Genomic DNA, 19304 nt, shown 5'->3' with positions numbered 1-19304 from the left:
GAGATGACTAGCCTCCACAAATGCAATCAGCTGTGTTCTATGATAATTTCTTACACTTTCACTGAATTTTCACATGAATTTTTCATTTTTTCTGTCTTTTCTGGCTACTATTGCGTTGAGATCTGCTTGGATGATTGTGTAATTGACTCTTTTCTGCACTGTCTCCGCTAGCTCTTCATAGAAATGTTCCATTTCTTCATCTTTTCCTTGCTTTGTGGGAACATACACAAATAATTTTAATCATTCTCCTCAGTGCATTTTCTTTTGTAAATAAATAAGAGGAACCAGTATTCAGTCAGTTCCCTGCCCTCCTCCCCCAGCCAATCATGAGGCTGGACGTGCTGAGGTGCTGGTACTTGATACTGGCAAATACCAGCACAAAAAAAAATTAATTCTCCATTTTTTTCTGAAGCATGAGAATTGCCATCGAGAGTGATATGATATCACAGCAGGTTAGCCTTACAGTTTCTTTCCTGACAATGAATCTAACTACTCCAGTCCTTTCTCTGTGGTCAAATTCCTTGCTAGGAATACATGCTCTCTGCTTTTTCACTGTGCAATGAGGTCTTCTTCTTCTTCTTCTTGTTTTGCGTATCCCAATGACATCTCCTTTTACAGATTTTGTGACTTCGATGTAAGCATTGATTTATGGATCAGATGACAGTGTTCTGGTTTTGTGACTAGCACCAAATAGTTGGGCTGTTCTTTTAGCCATTTTGGTTTTATATGCTGTGCTATCCTTTTATGTCCTGTGATACCCTGGGTTGTGAATATTGGGCAGGCTGGTGCAGGTATCTGGGCTCAGTTTCCCAGTCTATTCTGTTTTGTGTGAGTTGTTTGGCAGACAAATTTTGCAGCAGTACAGTCGGGGTACCCTTTAGTTGTGCTGCCTCCTCCACTTTGGCAATTTTGCCCTAGATTAATAGAGGCCAAATTCCTGGCAAGAGTAGATGCTGCCTCAAAACCTCTTCAGTTTGGTAAAACCTGCTAGAGTGGGGGTCAGCAACACCTGGCACAGGTGTCAAGAGTGGCACACCAGCCAATTTTCATTAGTATGCAAGGCAGGAGTTAAGCTCCACCCTTCTCCCTCATGCAGCCAGGAGCTTGCCCAAAGCTGCCTGTGGATTAACAAAAGCCCAGATAATGCTACCAACCACCACCTAGATGGTACAACTCTGCATCTTAATTTACTTATTAATGAAGCTGTTGTAAGTAGCACTATTAGTGACTTTAAGAAGTATCACTGGCACGTGGACCACACATAGAGATCAAAAGGTCAAATTTCACCACTCTGCCTTGGAAAGGTTGCTGCATACGTTCAACCATCCTTTGCTGTTGAATCCCGTTCACCCTCACACCAGTGCTCATGAAGGGAGGTAACATTTTGGGGAGGAGGGTATGATCTTTACAATGGAAAAATCTTGTAGTTTTTATTGTAAATATCATATACATCACCCCTTTTCATACAAACACTAGAAGCATAGTTTTAACTGGGGCTGTGTTTCTCTTTGACTATAAGAGCAGAGAGATTGTACAATATTACTTAATGCTAGAAAGAACTGAAGATACAACATGTGCACTATACTAGAAAATACAGAGTCCTCTGTATAAATCATTGAAGTTCATGTCAGTGACAGACTTGTTTTTAAATGGCTCTTCATAGAGAATGCTAAACTAATAAATCAGAAATATAAACCAACCTTCTAAATAATATTAATATTCCAACACACAAACAGAATCAAAATCAAGGGTGTTCAATGTTAATATAGACTAATATTGCTAATGGCACGCAGTTATTGCAGTAGACTTAGAAAAAAACACCCAATTTTGAATCCTATGTCAGCTGCAGTAATATTCACCTATGTCTTGTTTTTAAGGCCCAGCTAGCACAGGCTAGAAAAAGAATCAGAGGAAATAACTTCTTTGATTTGTTACAAATATATTGGGTTACAAGACTGTCATCAAACAAAAATGCTGTGAACTTTATTGACCTTCTGAGTTTACATTAGAAGACATTTGGACAGATCTCCAGATCTGGCTACAGTTTGTTCAGTGCAGAGCCCTGGATGGGAGATGGAAGTAGTGACCCTGAGCAACCTGCCTGCTCCCTCCCCCGCCCCCTGATCTTCAGTCAAACAGGTTAATCAAAATAACATCTTAGAGATGGTCCTGTGTGCCTTGCACCACTGGAATCAAGAGTAGGGGCAAGTTAGAACGCATTCATAAAAATTGTGTTTTATATTATATTCCGGGTGAAAAATACTCATAAGAATGGCTTTACTGAGTCAGACTAATGTCCCATCTAGCCCAGTGTTTCATCTTCTGCCAGTGGCAGGTGACAGATGCTTCAGAGTGAATGAATAAAACAGGGCAGCTGACTGGCTACGGTTACGCTGATCCAAACTGCTGGCAGCAATATGCAAATAGGAGGTTCTGAAAATGCAAATAGAAGCTCATTTGGATATTCACACCCTGGCAAAGGCTGCTGCCAAAGAAAAAAGACAGTGTAAACCTGGTTCGGCCAGGGACACCTCGCCTTTGTCAGCAGCCTCTTATGTCTGATTTTTTCCAGGCATGAGAGGCTGCTGACAAGTGAGAGGGGGTGGGGGTTGGCAGCAGAACCAAATTAACACTGCTTTTTTTCAGTCAGCAGCCTCTGCCACCAAGTGAATATGAAAATGAGCGCTCATTTGCATTTTCAAGACTGTCCATGTGCATATTGCTGCTGACAGTTTGGGTCAGTGTAATCATAGCCTTTGAGCAAGCTACTCCCTCTTCTCTAGTCCCAGATTCTGGAGGCTTGGCCTATGTCTAGATTACAGAGGTTTGTTGACAGAAGTTTTTGTTGGAAAATACCTTCTGACAAAACTTCTGTCAACAGAGTGTGGCCAAACTGCTACTCTACTGCTATCATACTTCATCCACCAACTGCTTGTATCCAAATAACAGTAGTGGCTAAATCCATTGCTGAAAGGCATCTGGATGTAGTTTTCTACAGATACATGAATGGAAAAGCTTCTACATGTGGCTAAGGTTTCTTTGAATTTTAAATGCTGTTTCAGGAATCTCCTTTCCCTAGTATTTTCTTTGCTTCAGATCAAACAATGTGAATTCATGACAGAACCCATACAAATAGCCTCTGTGACTGCCAAAGATCAAAAAAAAAGCTAATCATAAACGAGTTCCTGATTCATATGAATACTTTGTACATGTCAATTTTTAAAGATAAAATTAACAGGAAAATAACATATAAGCTTTTAAAAAAAATCCTGAGGAGTGGGAATGGTGGTGGTGGGGAGTTCATTTAGATTATAATAAAAGCCAGACTACGGAAACTTGAGACAAAGCCATCCATAAGACAGACAAGTTCTCCGAGTTCAAACTAAAAATTATTACAGTCAGCAAAGAAAAACATATAAAACTATGATTAGAACAAATGCAATTTTTAATTACTCCTGGCTGGTTGTGGAGTAAACTTTTGGACATTTTATAGTTCTGTGCATGTTCCTCCAACATCTCAATTCTCCTCTTCGCTCATGGTGCCAGCCAAAGCCCAATAGTGCAGGCAAATTAAAAGTTTTGTGGGCTACTATCAGCCTCTCTGCAGATAGTACGCGCGCGCGCACGCACACGCACACACACACACACACACACACACACACACTCACAAATAAAATGCAAAAACTAGGGAGTTGTTTACAGGATGTAGGGGGACATTGGGGAACATCTTCCACATGTGAAATTCCACCTCCCCAGGGTGTGTCTACAGCAAACCTATTTCAGAATTATGTCTGGTATTCCGAAATAATTTTGCAAGCGTCAACACAGCAAAACCACTATTTTGAAATTATTTTAATTAATTTAATTAGTAGTGGACAACCTATTTCAAATTCTGTAAATCTTATTCTATGAGGAATAGTGCCTAGATAGTTGATAGATATTTTGGAATGGGGAACATGTACATGGAATAGGGGCTGCTTTGAAATAAGCTATAGTGTTTCCAGGAGTTATAATCAAAGTAAGCTCTTTTGTGGGCAGACACTCTATTTCAAAATGGCTGAGCAGTATTTCAATATGCACTTTGGGTGTAAATATGCTATTTCAAAATAAGCTATTCCAGAAAATCTCTTCTGGAATAGTTTATTCCAAAATAACACTGCTGTGTAGACATAGACACAGAGAATCATTACTCTGTGAAATTATTCACCATCGATCTCAAATGCTCTGATACAGTAAGCATCTTTTATAGTTTGTGAAGTCTACTGCAGGGCAATACATGAGCAGAGACATCAAGGTCTCTTTTGCTGGCTTGTGTTAATCTCATCAAATGAGGTCTGTTCTACAACTCCTACCCCTCCTAAGTGGTCTGTTCAATGGCACAGCCTCTATCACATCACATATTGGCATGTCTTCCTTTATGACATCCCACCCCTTCTTCTGGGGTCAGCCTCTCATCTTTTTTCCTTCAGTCTTGGTATCTTGGGCTGTGTCTAGATTACCGAGAACTGTTGGCAAAAGATAAGCAAATTGCACAATGCATTTGTGTATCTTTCGCCAATAGCTCTATCGGGAGAGGCTTTTCTGATACTTGGCCTGTCCACGTGATGCTAAATGCCGGAAACCTCTCCCCCCCAACCCTGACCTGTCCCCCATCAAAACAACCTTTCTTCCTCATGGAACGAGGTGTACAGGGATGTTGAAAGAATGCTCCCAACCAACAGATCTCTGCCAACAGATCTGCAGTCTGGATGCACACTCTGTCAACAAAACTCTGTCAACAGATTGGCATGACTGCATTTTACAAGGTGAACCTGCACTTACTCATTTCTTTGGTTTGTGCAAGTTGCTCTGAGCAGGTCTCTAACATACACATTCCTCAAGGGATTGTTCTTGCTTTCAGTACACACCCATCTTAACATTTGTACATCTGTGGAACAGACAATTTTTTCATGTTTCTTCTTTGTTGGTCAATATTCAGTGTCACATATTAAAACTGAATGGACCACCTTTTTATAGTCTTTCTCTTGTACTCTTCCTGGTATCTTCCTCTCCCATGGTGCACTACTTATCTCTCTCCATCTGAGCCAGGCATTCATTAGCGTCACTCTAATTTCATCAACTATGAAGAGCTCAGTGGATAAAGTCACAAAGCTACCAGATAGTGATGGAGTGACAGAATAGTCCATCCATTGGATGATGAAACAAGAGTTGCCAAGCCCTGATAATTTGGAAGCACAGAGCTTGTTCAAGATCCTAGAAATTACTGACACCACACTCTGCAAGTGGATCCCTGCCTCAGTTAACTTTAAAATGCAACCAGAAAATAGATTCTCTCTGGCATTGAGCTGGTGCCTATAAAATTTATTTCCTTTCATCCCTATTCTGACCTTCTCACCTAACCACTAATAACACACAGGAGAACTTTTAAATGATCAATAACCAAATACTTCAGTGTTTGCCAAGCAGACACATTCAAAATAGTGTTTTGGGGAGGAAATGAATTGGATCAGAATGTCCTCACTGGGGCTGATGGTAGGCTTATCTATTCTAAGCCACACTTTCCCTCCTCCCCTGATTCCCTAAGCAATTATATCAACCCAGTTATGAACCTTGCTGGAAAACACATTACCTCTGTACAAGATTCTTAGGGAAATAAACACTAAATGCCTTAGCTCTCAGCTACTGAGCATCAGCGTATTCACAGGAAATGTGAAGCAAGAACTTCTGAGCTCCCCGACCCCCCCACCTCCTACCCAGTTGGTATTATTTCTGGGAGTCAATACAGGGCAATTCTTTATAGTCTGTTTATAGTCTGTTCTCTATGGGTGCAGAATCTCAGCAAGCTCCTTTGTGTGGGACATCCGAAATTCAAAGGATAACAATCCAGGGCCCAAGTGACTGCTTTGTGCAATAATTTATGCAGTGCAAAATTGGCATTAAATTCTACTAAATCAGAACAGGTTGTAATTTCACTCAGTTTGCACTGATTTAAATGATGGTACAAGAGGAAAGTGATGGAAAAATCAGGGCCCTGCATTTTTTAATCAGTTTAGTCCTTATCTACATATGAATTGGTATCCATTTACTTAAACCAGTGGAAATCATAGTGTGTTGGTTTGAGAGTAGGTTATTTCAGTTCTCTCTGAACTGGACCTTAACAGGCTCATGTTCAATCAAATTAAGCCTGGTTTAAACTGAAATAAGAGTGTCCATGATGCAGTTTTTTAACAGTTTAATTAAACCAGTTTGAAGTTTACATTCTGACATTGGTATTTGTACCGTTCGTCCACCTTATGAGTCTGCTCATTTCTTTTTTAAACCCTTTAAGGACTCACATTAGCTAATTGACTCATGGTTTTCAGTGAAGCAATATAAATTTCTCTGTTTTAGTCTTTCCTCATGATTCAACCCCTTCAGCCCTTTGGCAGATAGAGGAGATACACAGGAAAAATGAAGAGATTTCAAAGGCTTACAGCTTTGACTTTACACCGCTGTGATGGGACCAAGTTTTAATGTTCTTTGAGGGGATTGTAAACTGTGGGTTTAAATCTTCTCTTTTATGATTTATTCTCATGGTTCACTAATGTGTTACCTTAATCAGACTGCTGGATCATTTACCTTAATCAGACTGCTGGATCATTTACTCTGCTTCATGCTGAAGAGGTTCTTCATAGTTCCAGTTAATGAAGCATAAATCAAGATCCCATATGCAGAGTCAGTGACAAGCATATAATCACTGACAAGGTGGCATATATCAGTGAGAAGAGTAAAAATCAGACTACAACTGCTAAAAAAAGATGTTCATTAAAAATATCTTATAGCCTATTGAGGCCAAACATCCATACAAATCATCTTCCCAAAATGCTTCACAGCGCTATAGTTTAATAATAAATTTTCTAGTGCAAAAATTGAAAGTGTATGTTCAGGACAAGCAAAGAAAACAAGGTATTCATTTGCAATTTTAAGTTAGTTCAGGAGATAGTGAGGCACCTATATTAGAATGGGACAACACACTAAAATATTTTTTCAGTGAAAAATACTTATTTCGGTTGACCAACATTTCACAAATTTGTTTCAAATTATCTGAATTGTTTTGGTTGTAAAAAGCTCTCCAGATGTTTCCTTTTGATGTTTATGAACAAAATTATTTGACTGATTTGAAACAACTTTGGTCTGCAATGTAATTCCATTTTATTAAAAAATAAAGGAACATTTTTAAAAACTCAAAAACTAACTAAAACTATTTTGTTCAAAGAGGATTCATTCTTGTTGTGACCAAACAAGTGCATACCCAATATAAAGCCCAAAGCGTAGGACACATTTGAAGGGGACTGGAACCCCGCACATACCAGAGAAACGAGCAATGCAAGCCACTGGAAAAACATGGAACAGAACCCTCGCGTACTCTGAGAACTTACTGTACTTCAAGAGCCTTAATGCATGTGAATATGAGACAGTCCTGAGTAAATAACGTCAAAGTTTTAAACTCATTTTAGGATGAAGTCTGGCCCCACGATGCCTGAATAAGATGATTTTGCACAGAGGATCTAGGCCCCATCCACTCCACATGCTTTTAAAGACATTTGTAGAATTAGGGTCCTAAACATAATTGTGTCTATAACAATGCTTACTACTCATGTAATAAATGGTAGCAAATGATGTTTCCCAGATAGTGGAAGATTCGGTTAGCTAACAGAATTTATTTTCTTGGAGCTGGTTCAAATCATTAAGAGCTGTTCGGTGACAGGGTTATGGCCACATAACCATATGGCTAGTCATCCTATCTAAGCTTTTTTGACGTCAGGGCCTGGCTTGCTGTTTTCTTAAACTGTGTCGGGGAGATTTCAGTGATCAATACCAGTCCATCGACTAGTCATTGAGATACACGGTCCTATAAAACAAAACAACACAGGGTGCGCATTGCCTTATGTACTGACAGTGATGCTCTGCATGCATATCCTGCAGGCACTCCCAGGGTGAAGGTCTCTGCACCGCACCCTGTCCTTGCTGGGCAACAGCAGTGGGCCCAGCAGGCAATCACTGCTTTGCTGACCCAGCACACACTGTGCCCAGAGCAGGGTGGGGACAGGATGCTGGTGCACACCCAGAGATCCCAGGGCTAACGCAGAGTGGCAGAGATGCTACTAGCCTGGCTCAAACGGAGGCACGAGGGGTCAGCACACAGCTTCTGAGGACAGAGCAGGACATCTAAGTGGAGGAAGATTCAGGAGTAGTCCAGCTTCGGGAGCAGGAAAATGAACCAGAGACCGGGAGGGTGGGGAAGAAACACCCAAACTGCTCCATACGTGTCTGGAGCAAGACCCCTCTCACGGCAGCCTGCCACATCACACCACTCGAGCCCAGGTGGCACAGCAATAGCGCCAACCCTCCACCATCCTGACCTTGCCAGCTATAAGAGGGGGAAGAGGGAGTGCTGGCCAATTGGGAGATAGCTGCTATTGTTTCAGCAGCAGCAGGGCAGGGACATTACAGCATCCAGAGCCACAGAGGACTCAGTGTCTGGAGCCGCAAATGACTCGTTAAAGAGCTGCATGCAGCTCTGGACCTGCAGGCCAACAACCCCTGAATGAAATCCACAAGAGCAAGGAAATTCAAATGCATAACTGAAATGTACCATATGTCCTCTAATGCTTAAGCATAAATGGAGGCACTGTTAGCAACTAGCTAAGGTCATGCTCTATTATGATGAAGTATGAAAGAAAACCATATGGTCCGTGTCAGCTTTACCTTTGAAATTCTTCGCTTTTACAGTTATAAATTAGAGCCTTAATCATTGCAGTAGTGTCATTTGGGGTTTAGTTCTTTTAATATGTTTATGCAAGTTTGAATAACAAACTTAAAGGAAACTTAAGAAAAGAAACCCTCCTGAAAATGTCCAAAATGTTTTTGTTTTTGTTTTGTTTTGTTTTTAGTTCTTTCACTAGCAGTGCTGTAGGAAAGGTATCACTGCAAGCTTTTGAAACTGTAGGCCTGATTTTCATTTGCACTAAAGGGCCCCCTTACATGGAATGTAATTTACAACCTTTCAAAGTCCACTTTACACTGCCAGATGGTGTAAAGGCACCTTACAATAAACATAAACAAGGTCTGTCTGTTCTATTGAAGTCTTGAAACCTTTGATTAAACAGCTATAATATATTCTGGTTCTTCGTCTGGAGCTGCAATGGAAACAAACAAAACAGATTGTTTTGCTATGTTCCGTGCCATCAATCATTAAACAGTTAATGCCAATGGCCCACTTTTATGTCAGATTTTAAACTGGCGTTGCATATGCTACCATTTTGTGAAAGATTATTGCTGCATGTGTGCAATGGCCACTTGTACAGAATCTGTATCTTGGGTACACAGACCACATTTTGTTTAAGCTATTATGAAATATTATCATATTAAAGGCAAACTCTTGACTATATTATTTGACTAGAGGAGAAAGAAAAGATAGTTGAAACCAATAAAAGTATACACTCTTTTGATCCTTCTTCTGCCTCCTCAACAAATGACAACAAACTGCTCTTTTAAAAAAAATAGATTTTCGCAATGTCTGTGTTCTGATCCAGTTTCAGCCTGCAAAAGATTTTTTTCAGTTGCAATCCCCAGATGCTGGATGTGTTAATACATCCACAATTTCAACCATCTCCTCTTTTATGTCAGCAGAATCTTCATTTCGTCCCTGTGACACATATGCATAATTTATTTACATTCGATTAAACTGGTGTTGTATAGGCTGACGTCTGTTTTTGTTTAAAATGAATAAATTTTTTTGCTATGCATATAATAAACTCCAATAATTCTTCTTTATGTTGTGTTCATTTGGAGTGAAATCCAGTTGTTTCCATCAGGGAACAACTTAAACAAGACAGGCTTTCCACTGTATTTTTACATAACTATTTCCTGTTCAGCAATGGCAGAAGAAATTTTGGGTGGGGAAAAAAGAGTTCTCAAAAATAACAGTAAAAAGAAAAGCAGACACAGGATTTTGTTTTGCTATTGGGGAGTTGATGCAAAGTTGCTAGAATGATAGTATGAAACTGACTGTTTGTTGTACTACTGTAACAATGGCAATGAAACCATTTCTTCGGAAATTTGCTTGTTATGTTTCACCATTTGAATTTCTTTACAACATTTACATTATGTGACTTTAATCAATACATACAGGAATTTAGGGTAAATTTTTAGAATGTTCAGCCCTTATTGTGATTTTTATTAACAGCTTTTCAGAAAGGCTCAGTATGGAGCAAGTTAATCTGTACTGCGTGTTGCGTACTTTTGAAAACCCAGTTATTTGTTTTGGGGCTAAACAGGAACAGAGTTCTTTGCAAATAAGGCTTCAACATGGATGCTAATTCCTTTAGGCAATCTGGACCACAGAGCTTGCTTGTCTCATTCTCTCCTTCCGCTTCATCGCAAGTTTTACAGCTTTTGGAGAAAGAGGAAATAGGCTCCATACAAATTCCTAGACCTCATCACCCTAAGCTTTGTGGAAGCTTGGGACTAAGTCCAGTCATGTACTGTCCAAAAGCCTACTTTCTCTCCCCTGCACCAAAAACCTGAATCACACTACCCAAAACTTTTGGAAATCCAGACACAAATTCGGCTTCAAACACATGCCCCAGTCCTACAGTTAGCATAGATAAATGTCTTCACCATGGGAGGCTATGTTAACAAATTATAATGCAAAAAAAAAATTCTATTTTTAGATCTTTTCATAAATCATATTTGAGATTTAGCAGAAAAAATAGGAATATGTTAAACATGCTTTGCATTCATTTTGATTAGGTGAGCCCTATTTTTCATATTGTGTGCAAAGGTTATCTGTTCACTTTTTCTACAACAATCATGATCATTTTTGTTGTTCTTCTCTAAACTTTTTCCAGTTCTACTATATCCTTTTTGTGATGTGGTGACCAGAACTGGACAAAAACAAAGCATCTGACAAAGTGGGTCTTTGCCCACAAAAGCTTATGATCCAATATATCTTTTAGTCTATAAGGTACCACTGAAATTCTCATTGTTTTTGCGGATACTGACTAACACAGCAACCCCTCCGATACAGAACTGGACACAGTATTCAAGAGTGCATCAAGGCACTCTGCTATGGCATTCTGATATTTTCTTTCTTATTTTCCATCTCTCCTAAAAATTTCTAGCATACTGTTATCGCCTTTAGACTGTGCACTGAGCAGATGTTTTCAGTAAACTATCCATGGTGACTCACAGATCTCTTTCTAAGGTGATAACAGCTCACTTAGAAATCACAATTCTTTATGTATAATTAAAATAATTTTTTCCAGTGAGCAGTACTTTGCACCTATCAACATCAACTTTCATCTGCCATTTTGCTGCCAGTAACCCAGTTTTGTGAGAATCCTCTTTAGTCCCTCACAGTCTGCTTTGGACTTAACTAGCTTGACTAATTTAATATCATTTTCAGACTTTCCTTCTTTGTTGTTTACTCTCTTTTCTGATCACTAAGGAATATGTTGAACAGTATCAGTCCCAGTCCAGCATCTTGGGGCATCCTGTTGCTCACCGCTCTCCACTCTCAAGATGACCGATTATTCCTACCCTTTGTTTCTATCTTTCAGCCAGCTAATGCTCCAAGAGAGGACCTTCCTTCTTACCCATGGCTGCCTACTTTGCTTAAGAGTTTTTTGAGGGACCTTATCGAAGGAATTCTGAAAATCCAAGTATACTCTATCTACTGGATCATCCTTATACACATGCCTCTTGATTCCCTCAAAGAATGCTATTGATTGGTGAGGCACAACTTTCCTTTACAACTACCAGTTTTACTCTTCTCCAACATGTTTATCTATATCTTACAATTCTGGTTTTTAGTATAGTTTCTAACAATTTGCCTCGAACTGAAATTAGGAAGATACAGTAACAGAGAGAAAGCCGTGCTATCTATATACTATCAAAACAAAAAAGCAGTAAAGTAGCACTTTATAGACTAACAAAATAATTTATTAGGTGAGCTTTCGTGGGACAGACCCACTTCTTCAGACCATTAAATATTGAGTCTGTTCTGGTATGGCTACAGTCTGAAGAATGGGTCTGTCCCACGAAAGCTCACCTAATAAATTATTTTGTTAGTCTTTAAAGTGCTACTTTACTGCTTTTTTGTTTTGATAGGGAGATACAGGTTGAACCTCTCTAATCTGGCACTCTCTTATCCAGCAATACCTGTAATCTGACATGAATTTAGTGAGCCAGATGACCATATATCATGGGTGAAGGCCACTTTCTCATTGTCCCAGAAACTTTGTTCATACCCACCAGTCCTGGTGCTCAGTGTTCTGTGCTGTTATTGAGCTGTAATTTACCCCTAAATTTCTTCTATGAGCCCAGTAAGCAGTGGAAATGTTGGTGATGCTGCTGGACAATATTGATCTTCTGTGGTCCAGCAAATTCTCTCATTTGGCACCAGTCAGGTCCCAAGGGTGCCGAACAAGAGAGGTTGTAATTGGCAAGATCTCCTCTAGAGGCCTTTTTAGACATAGGCATTGCATTAGCTATCGGCCAGTCATCTAGTACAGATTGATGTCCAGGACAGCTTATATACAGTACTATAGTCAGTAGTGCTATAAATTCATATCTAAGATTCTTCAGAACTTTTGCATGAATATTGTATTGTTCTGGTGACTTATTACAGCTTAGATGGTCAGTTTGGTCTGAAACCTAACAAAATATGTCATAAAAACATCTGAGAATAAATGAATTGACAAAACAGAGTAATGTTTCATTACAGTGGATGCTCTTAATAGTTGAATGAACTCATTAGGCAATATTCTTCTCTAGAAGTCTTTCCCACTTCAAGCACAGTTAAAACATTAGTAGAACCAGCAATATCTCTATAACTGGAATGAACTTTTCCAGTGCTGTATATGAACAGTATATGTTCCTTTAAAAACACCAACTTGATTAAGCAGACTAATTGTAGCATTTTTTAAAAATTAATACAGCATTGCACTGGAATCTACAATATGGAAGTTCACAAATTGTTTTGCTTATTGACTCCAGAGCTATGATCTTTGAACTGTTTGACAGAAAGGAGCAGTGAAATTTTCATTCTTACAATCTAATTTGCATTTCTTTAAAATATGAAATGAATTAAGAGGAACAATGATTAGGAGAAAATCCATAACATATTGGATTTTGTCTTTCCCTCAAATCTGAACTCAAATCAATGGTATTCTATTTGGGATGTCTTTCTGCATTTTATTTACATATTTTTTTCTTTCAATAGATGTTGACTATTAGTGGTTAATTCTACTGGAGCCTGTATTCTGTCAAAAACAACAGAACAGTAACCACTCTGAGTTCCCAAGGGAGTGAAATGCAATTGCTAATCATGTCTGTTTCATTCTTTAGATTTGTACTGAACCAAGTCCTGCAATCCTTACTTAGCCAAAATTCCCAAAAAAGGCAACTGATGGCCAGCTTCAGTAAGGATTAATATTTAATTGCATGATTCTAACTAATGTATTTATTTAAAATAACAAACAGATATTTTATCTTCATTTAACTTTTGTATGTCTGTATTCTCTAGCTTTCCAATGAGATGTGTCTGAAATCACCATACATTTATGTGTGCTGTAAAAATATTTGTCAGTCTACTCCTGTTCATCAAACCCTATTACCCCAACCTTTGCATTGTCTGAATCATTTAATTGTTCCTGCCCACAAAACAACTGCATGAATGAGATTGTTTTTCTGCTTTCACAGCTATTATTTCCAACTGCCTGAAATTTCAGCAGATGTGAATGCATCAGGGAACAGAGTCATAAATTCCAAGGCCAATCTGAGATCCTGCATCATACAGATAAAAAATTTCTGGATCTTACCTTTTAGGGTATAGCTACAAAGCAAAGGAAAACCCATGGTTGGCCCATGCTAACTCAGTCAATCTCACAAGGCTCAGGCTGAGAAGCTGTTTCATTGCTACATAGACTTATACATTCAGGAATAAAGTTACCCCTTAACCTTTTCTTTGTTAAGACAGATTCAGAGGGCTCAATATATTTATCATAGTAAAGTGTTTTCTAATTCTTTAATAATTCTTGTGGTTCTTCTCTGAATCGCTCTCAACATCCTTCTTTAATTGTGAATGCCAGAACTGCACACAGTACTCCAACAGCAATTCCACCTGTGTCAGACACAGAGTTCAAATAACTTTGGTATTCCTACTGGAGATTCCCCTGTTTATGCATTAAGTCTTTTGTCCACAGCACCCTGACTGAATAGACCTTGTCAACTCTGGACTCCCTCTCTAAATCCTCCTCTGGGAACCCACCCCTCCACACTCATGCATCTGATGAAGCAGGTCTTTGCCCATGAAAGCTTACGCTCCAAGATATCTGTTAGTCTATAAGGTGCCACAGGGCGTCTTGTAGCATAATATTGGTAGCTCAGAAAATCCACCATCACCCCCATTTTTTTCTGGTTCACTGTTTGCCAGGCTAGAGCCCACCACTCCTCCCCGCTCCTGCAGGCATGGCCTACATCCTTTGTTCCTAGATATATGCAATTACATTAGTCATATTAAAATACATATGTTTTGCTTGCACTCAGCTTACCAATTGATCCAAATTGCTCCGAGTCAGTGACCTTTCCTCTTCATTATTCATCACTTCCCCAATTTTCGTGTCATCCACAAATGTTATCAGTGATGACTTTATGTTTTCTTGTATGTCATTGATAAAAATGTTAAATAATGTAGAGCCAAGAACAGATCCCTGTGGGACGCCAGCAGAAACATACCTGTTCACTGCTAAGTCTCCATTTACACTTAATTTTGAGACCTATCAGTTAGTCAACTTTTCATCCATTTAATATCAGTTTTATATCATTCTTAATTTTATAATAAAAATATTGTTGGGTACCAAGCCAAACTCCGCAGAGAAGTCTAAGTATATTATACCAACAGTATTTCTTTTACCAAATTCAGAATTTCATTAAAAATTATTGTCAACTTTAGTTATTAAACTAGTTGACACAATCCACTGCTTGACCTGAACAGAAGCTGAATCCTACAGAAGTGCAGAAAATTGTCAGCAGAAGGCACTAAAATGATTTTCTCAGAAAGAAACCAAGAGAAGACTATTTAAGAGATAGAAAAAGGCCAAGGAGACTTACAAGGAGAACTGGAGTAAGACAGGTTAAGAAGTAGCAGGATGAGGAGTGCACTGTGACAGTGTGTTGAAATCACACTATGGGAAAAGATGAGTGTGACTGAAAAGCAATACTGTGAAATTGCAGAAGAGTTAGATCATTCTAACTGTGGCAAACAGTAAACAAAAGTGCTTGGAACAGGGGCTATGAAAAAGTACTGGATGAGATTAAAATTAGTATGTTTTCCAGGACAGAATCATGCCAAGAATATAATGATACACATGTATACAACACAGAGGTGGGCAATAATTTTTGATGGGTGGTCACTCCAAGAATTTGGTAACTGTTCAGGGGCTGCACTTTTCCATGATATTAATGGAAGTGGTGTGACCTGGGCATTCCCGAGGGTGCAGGGTCTGGGATGGAGTTCTGCAGGGAAAAGGATTCTGACCCAAGGTTGCAGGACAGGGTGTAGAGGGTTTGGGTTTTGACTTGGGATAGCAGATGGGATGCCAGGTGCAGACTCTGGCTGGGCAGGTCCTCTGGGCCGGCCCCCTGCCTGCCACACCCTCACATGCTGCTCAAAGAGGCTGGCTACTTGGGTCAGCATGTACGTGTCTGCACAGTGCATCTCTTGGGCAGAAGGGGGACAGCAGGTGTCCATGTGCTATACTTGAAGCTCCCACTGGTTGGTTTTTAGACAATGAGAGCCGTGAGTATTGTGCTGGTGATGGGACAGTGCGCAGAGACCCTCCCCACTTCTCAGGGGCATGCCATGCTGAGACACACACTGGCCCCAGCAGCCAGACACTTTGAGCAGTGCATGGGGGCTGCAGTAGGGTGTCATTGGGCAGCAGGCCACTGGCAGCCCAGAGTATTGTAGCAAGCAAGATCTGAACATTTGACAGGCCAGATGTATGCCATATTTTGCCTGTCCCAATAAAATACAATGGAGTGATGTCTCTTTAAAAATAAGCTTTGTCTCCTTTATGTCCCCTAAACAAATGTGGTCAACTTTATGTTTGATTTATGACTCAAACCCATCTTCAATGTAAATTTGTATTTATCAAAGTCTGCTTGAACGAAACTAGCTGAATATATACATCAGCTGCTACAAATGCAACAGCTCCTTACATGCTCATCATCCAGCCAGACTCTTTGCACTAATCTCTATTAATGTCACACTCAAAATTTAAGCTGTTCTGATTTAGTCACACACAGTAAATGCCAATGAGATAAAACAAAACAAAAAAAACAAGAAAAACTTGCTACTTTAAAATAATCCCTACCAATTTTGTTCTGCAAATATATTTTGAAATATGAAGCTTTAAGTATATTTATTGATAAAGAACAATGATCTCACTTTGCACATCTCTTTGTGTAACATCATCCGCCAAAGGACACCTATGGGCAGAGCAATGAGCCATTAGCATTGATTTGTTAACTGTGGGTCAGTGGAATGGAAAATCTTAATTAGGAAGAGCATGAAAAAGCAAAACTAAGACACAAAACTATGATAAATGAAGTAATGTATCATAAATTATGTGTAATAAAGGATTTGGGATTGCTTCATATGCACAGACAGTATTATGCTCTGCAGAATGAGTAAGCTGCTTAACATCAACTTTCTGAATGGAAGCTGCAATATACTGGAAATACATGAGCTGCAGCATCTTGCATAGTACTTCCACTCATTCCAGCTAAAGAATCTTAGAAATACTGGGATGCTGTTGTAAACTAAGAGTTGCTGGATGTCTCTCATTATATTCCACCTCAATTTAGAAACGGTTTGTGCATCTGCTGAAATCAACGGGAAAGTTTCATTTCTGGTCCTTTACAAATTTTATAGAACAAATGTAAGCTGTGGCTACACTATAGCTTAAATTGACATAAATTGTGTCGCTCAGAGGTGTAAATTAGCCACCCCCCATGAGCGACAGAACATGTCAACTTAAGCACAGACGTGGATAGCACTATGTAGGAGGAAACAGTTAAGCCACAGGGTGAGTGAGAGCTCTCTCCCATTGGCTTACCACAGCTACAGGACAGCTTAATTGGAGCAGATGCACCAATGCTGTCAAGTGTAGCATTAGCCTTATGTGCCATCAAATTTCAGAGGATGTTAAAGGACTGCAGCAATCCACCTACAGAACAAAAACAGAGGATATGCCTACCCTTTACCATTGCATGCTAGCCTTGACCATCAAAACACTGGTCCCCAAAGAGCCTTTTGTTCTTCAGCACCCACACAAATCTCCGTGGTTTTATGACACCTTGTTATGGGTGAGCAGAGTGTGTCAGAAGTTTGAGCATGAACAGCAGACACCAAAGTCTGAAACAAAAAAATATCAAGCCTCTGCTGAAGCTGTATTGCAGGGCAAAAGAATGTTCTTACTACTTGCCACTGACACTGCCAAGTCTAGCTTTGAGGGGCTATCAAAGATGGTAAAGTGTCTCTGTAAGCCTATAGTTCACAGCAGAACAAAACACCACCTTTTGCAAAGAACTGTCATCCTACTCTGCTGAAAAGATTACAGGTATATGGAAAGGCTTCTCTAACAGAGCTCTGCTCCTTCTACATAATCAACAAGCACTCTGCCCACATTCCTGGAGTTCAGTTCATTATCTCTTTGAGAAGCGCTGAACATCCTAAAAGAGTCTTGACCCAAGACCTGTGAGTCTCACCTTTGCCCTTCTAGGCTTGTGAAAGAGTAACAAGCAATTAAAGCCATTCAGGAGTGAAACAGCCAACCCTGGATTGGGGGAAAGAATCCTTCTTTCCCTTCCTCAAACATGCAAAAATCTAGCAAACACTGACGAAAACCACCCTGAATATATCAGTAGCCAACATTGTAGCTCCTTCCTAAACAAGATAACAGAAAAACAACCCTAAAGCCATGCAACTGTATCATAGACTTGGCACAACCTGGATTCAGGGCAGGACATGGAACAGAAATAACTTTCGTGGTGCTGATGAATGGTTTCCTGTTGTCAATGGATACAGAGCAGACATTCATTCTCATCCTTCTGGGACACTCTGAAGCATCCAGTGCTGTTAGCCGTGACACACTGCTGTCTCATATGACAGACGTGACAGAAGTCTAGGGAACTATTCCAGAATGGTTTAAGTCCTTCCTGGAGAGCTGCACTCAATGAGTAGTGATAGAAAACTGTTGCTTCCCCACTAGACCCTTAGGGATGCTAAAACCAGGGATCATGAGTTTATTCCATGGGTTTTTGGGGGGGGAGGGTCACAAGCAGCCAGCCGCCACACCAATGCCCACTTTGTCTCCAGCATTTATAATGGTGTTAGTATATTTAAAAAAGTGTAACTTACAAAGGGAGTTGCACTCAGAGGTTTGCTATGGGAAAAAGGTCATCTGTGCAGAAGTTTGAAAACCCCTGAACTAGGTGAACTGGTTAGACAATGTGGATTCCAATGCCAGCCACATGCGGATGGTGCACAGCTCTACCTATCCTTCACCACCAATGGCTGTACCTCTACCATAAAAATGGCACAGTGCCTGCACAAGAAGAGCTAATGGATGAAGACTACCTTGTTAAAGGTGAATTCTAGCAAGACAGAACTTATATTGTTAAGCAGAAAAAAGCATTTTAAAGAGTTGCAGACATTGTGCAGTCTCCTTTGACTCACAACTAGTCAACTAAATTCAGAGAACATGAATTCTCCTGGGTTTCTCATGGATATGACATATGCATGCAGCAGCATCTACGAGTAATGCTTTCTACCATCTCCAGTTGGCTAAGACCTTTTTGTCTCCCTCTGGCAGACCATGATCTGGCATCAGTTTTATACACACCATTTCCACCTCGTACCTAGAATGCAGCAAAGCAATATACTTGGGCTTTTAAGAAATTCCAACTGGTACAGGACACACTAACACTTCACAACAATGCAGGATACTGTGAAGACAACAGACAGGTCCTCTGCTCTCTTCACTGATTTCATGGGTTGCAGGTATAAGAGGCAAAGGGGGGCAACGTCTCCCCAGTCTCTTAGTGCTCAACCACTCCACTCATCCTATCACAATTCTGACAGTCCCTGAAGGATCCTACAGCAAAGTCTGTTGCAGCTTGCAGACAGGTGACTTTTTCCCCAAAGTGTATCTGATAACTTAGAAGTGAAAAGCTTTTCACCTTGCCAGACCTAT

The 19304-nt window shown here is 39.9% G+C and overlaps 1 protein-coding gene across 1 annotated transcript in view; it reads right to left on the bottom strand.

Annotated features, from left to right (window-relative positions):
- Positions 1 to 15201, bottom strand: part of AADAC (arylacetamide deacetylase) — a 159312-nt gene extending 144111 nt beyond the window's left edge. The window contains exons 1-2 of the mRNA XM_075003913.1: positions 15157 to 15201; positions 14598 to 14756 (exon numbers count right to left, since the gene is read on the bottom strand). Of these exons, the coding sequence (XP_074860014.1) occupies positions 14598 to 14648 (51 nt within the window). The 5' untranslated portion in view covers positions 14649 to 14756; positions 15157 to 15201. The remainder of the gene's footprint in view (positions 1 to 14597; positions 14757 to 15156) is intronic.
- Positions 15202 to 19304: the final 4103 nt, after the last annotated feature.

This window comes from Carettochelys insculpta, chromosome 10 (assembly GCF_033958435.1).
Source record: "Carettochelys insculpta isolate YL-2023 chromosome 10, ASM3395843v1, whole genome shotgun sequence".
Taxonomy (NCBI): Eukaryota; Metazoa; Chordata; order Testudines; family Carettochelyidae; genus Carettochelys; species Carettochelys insculpta.
Note: the sequence above shows the minus strand (reverse complement) of the source record. Positions and strands in the feature narration are given on the sequence as shown.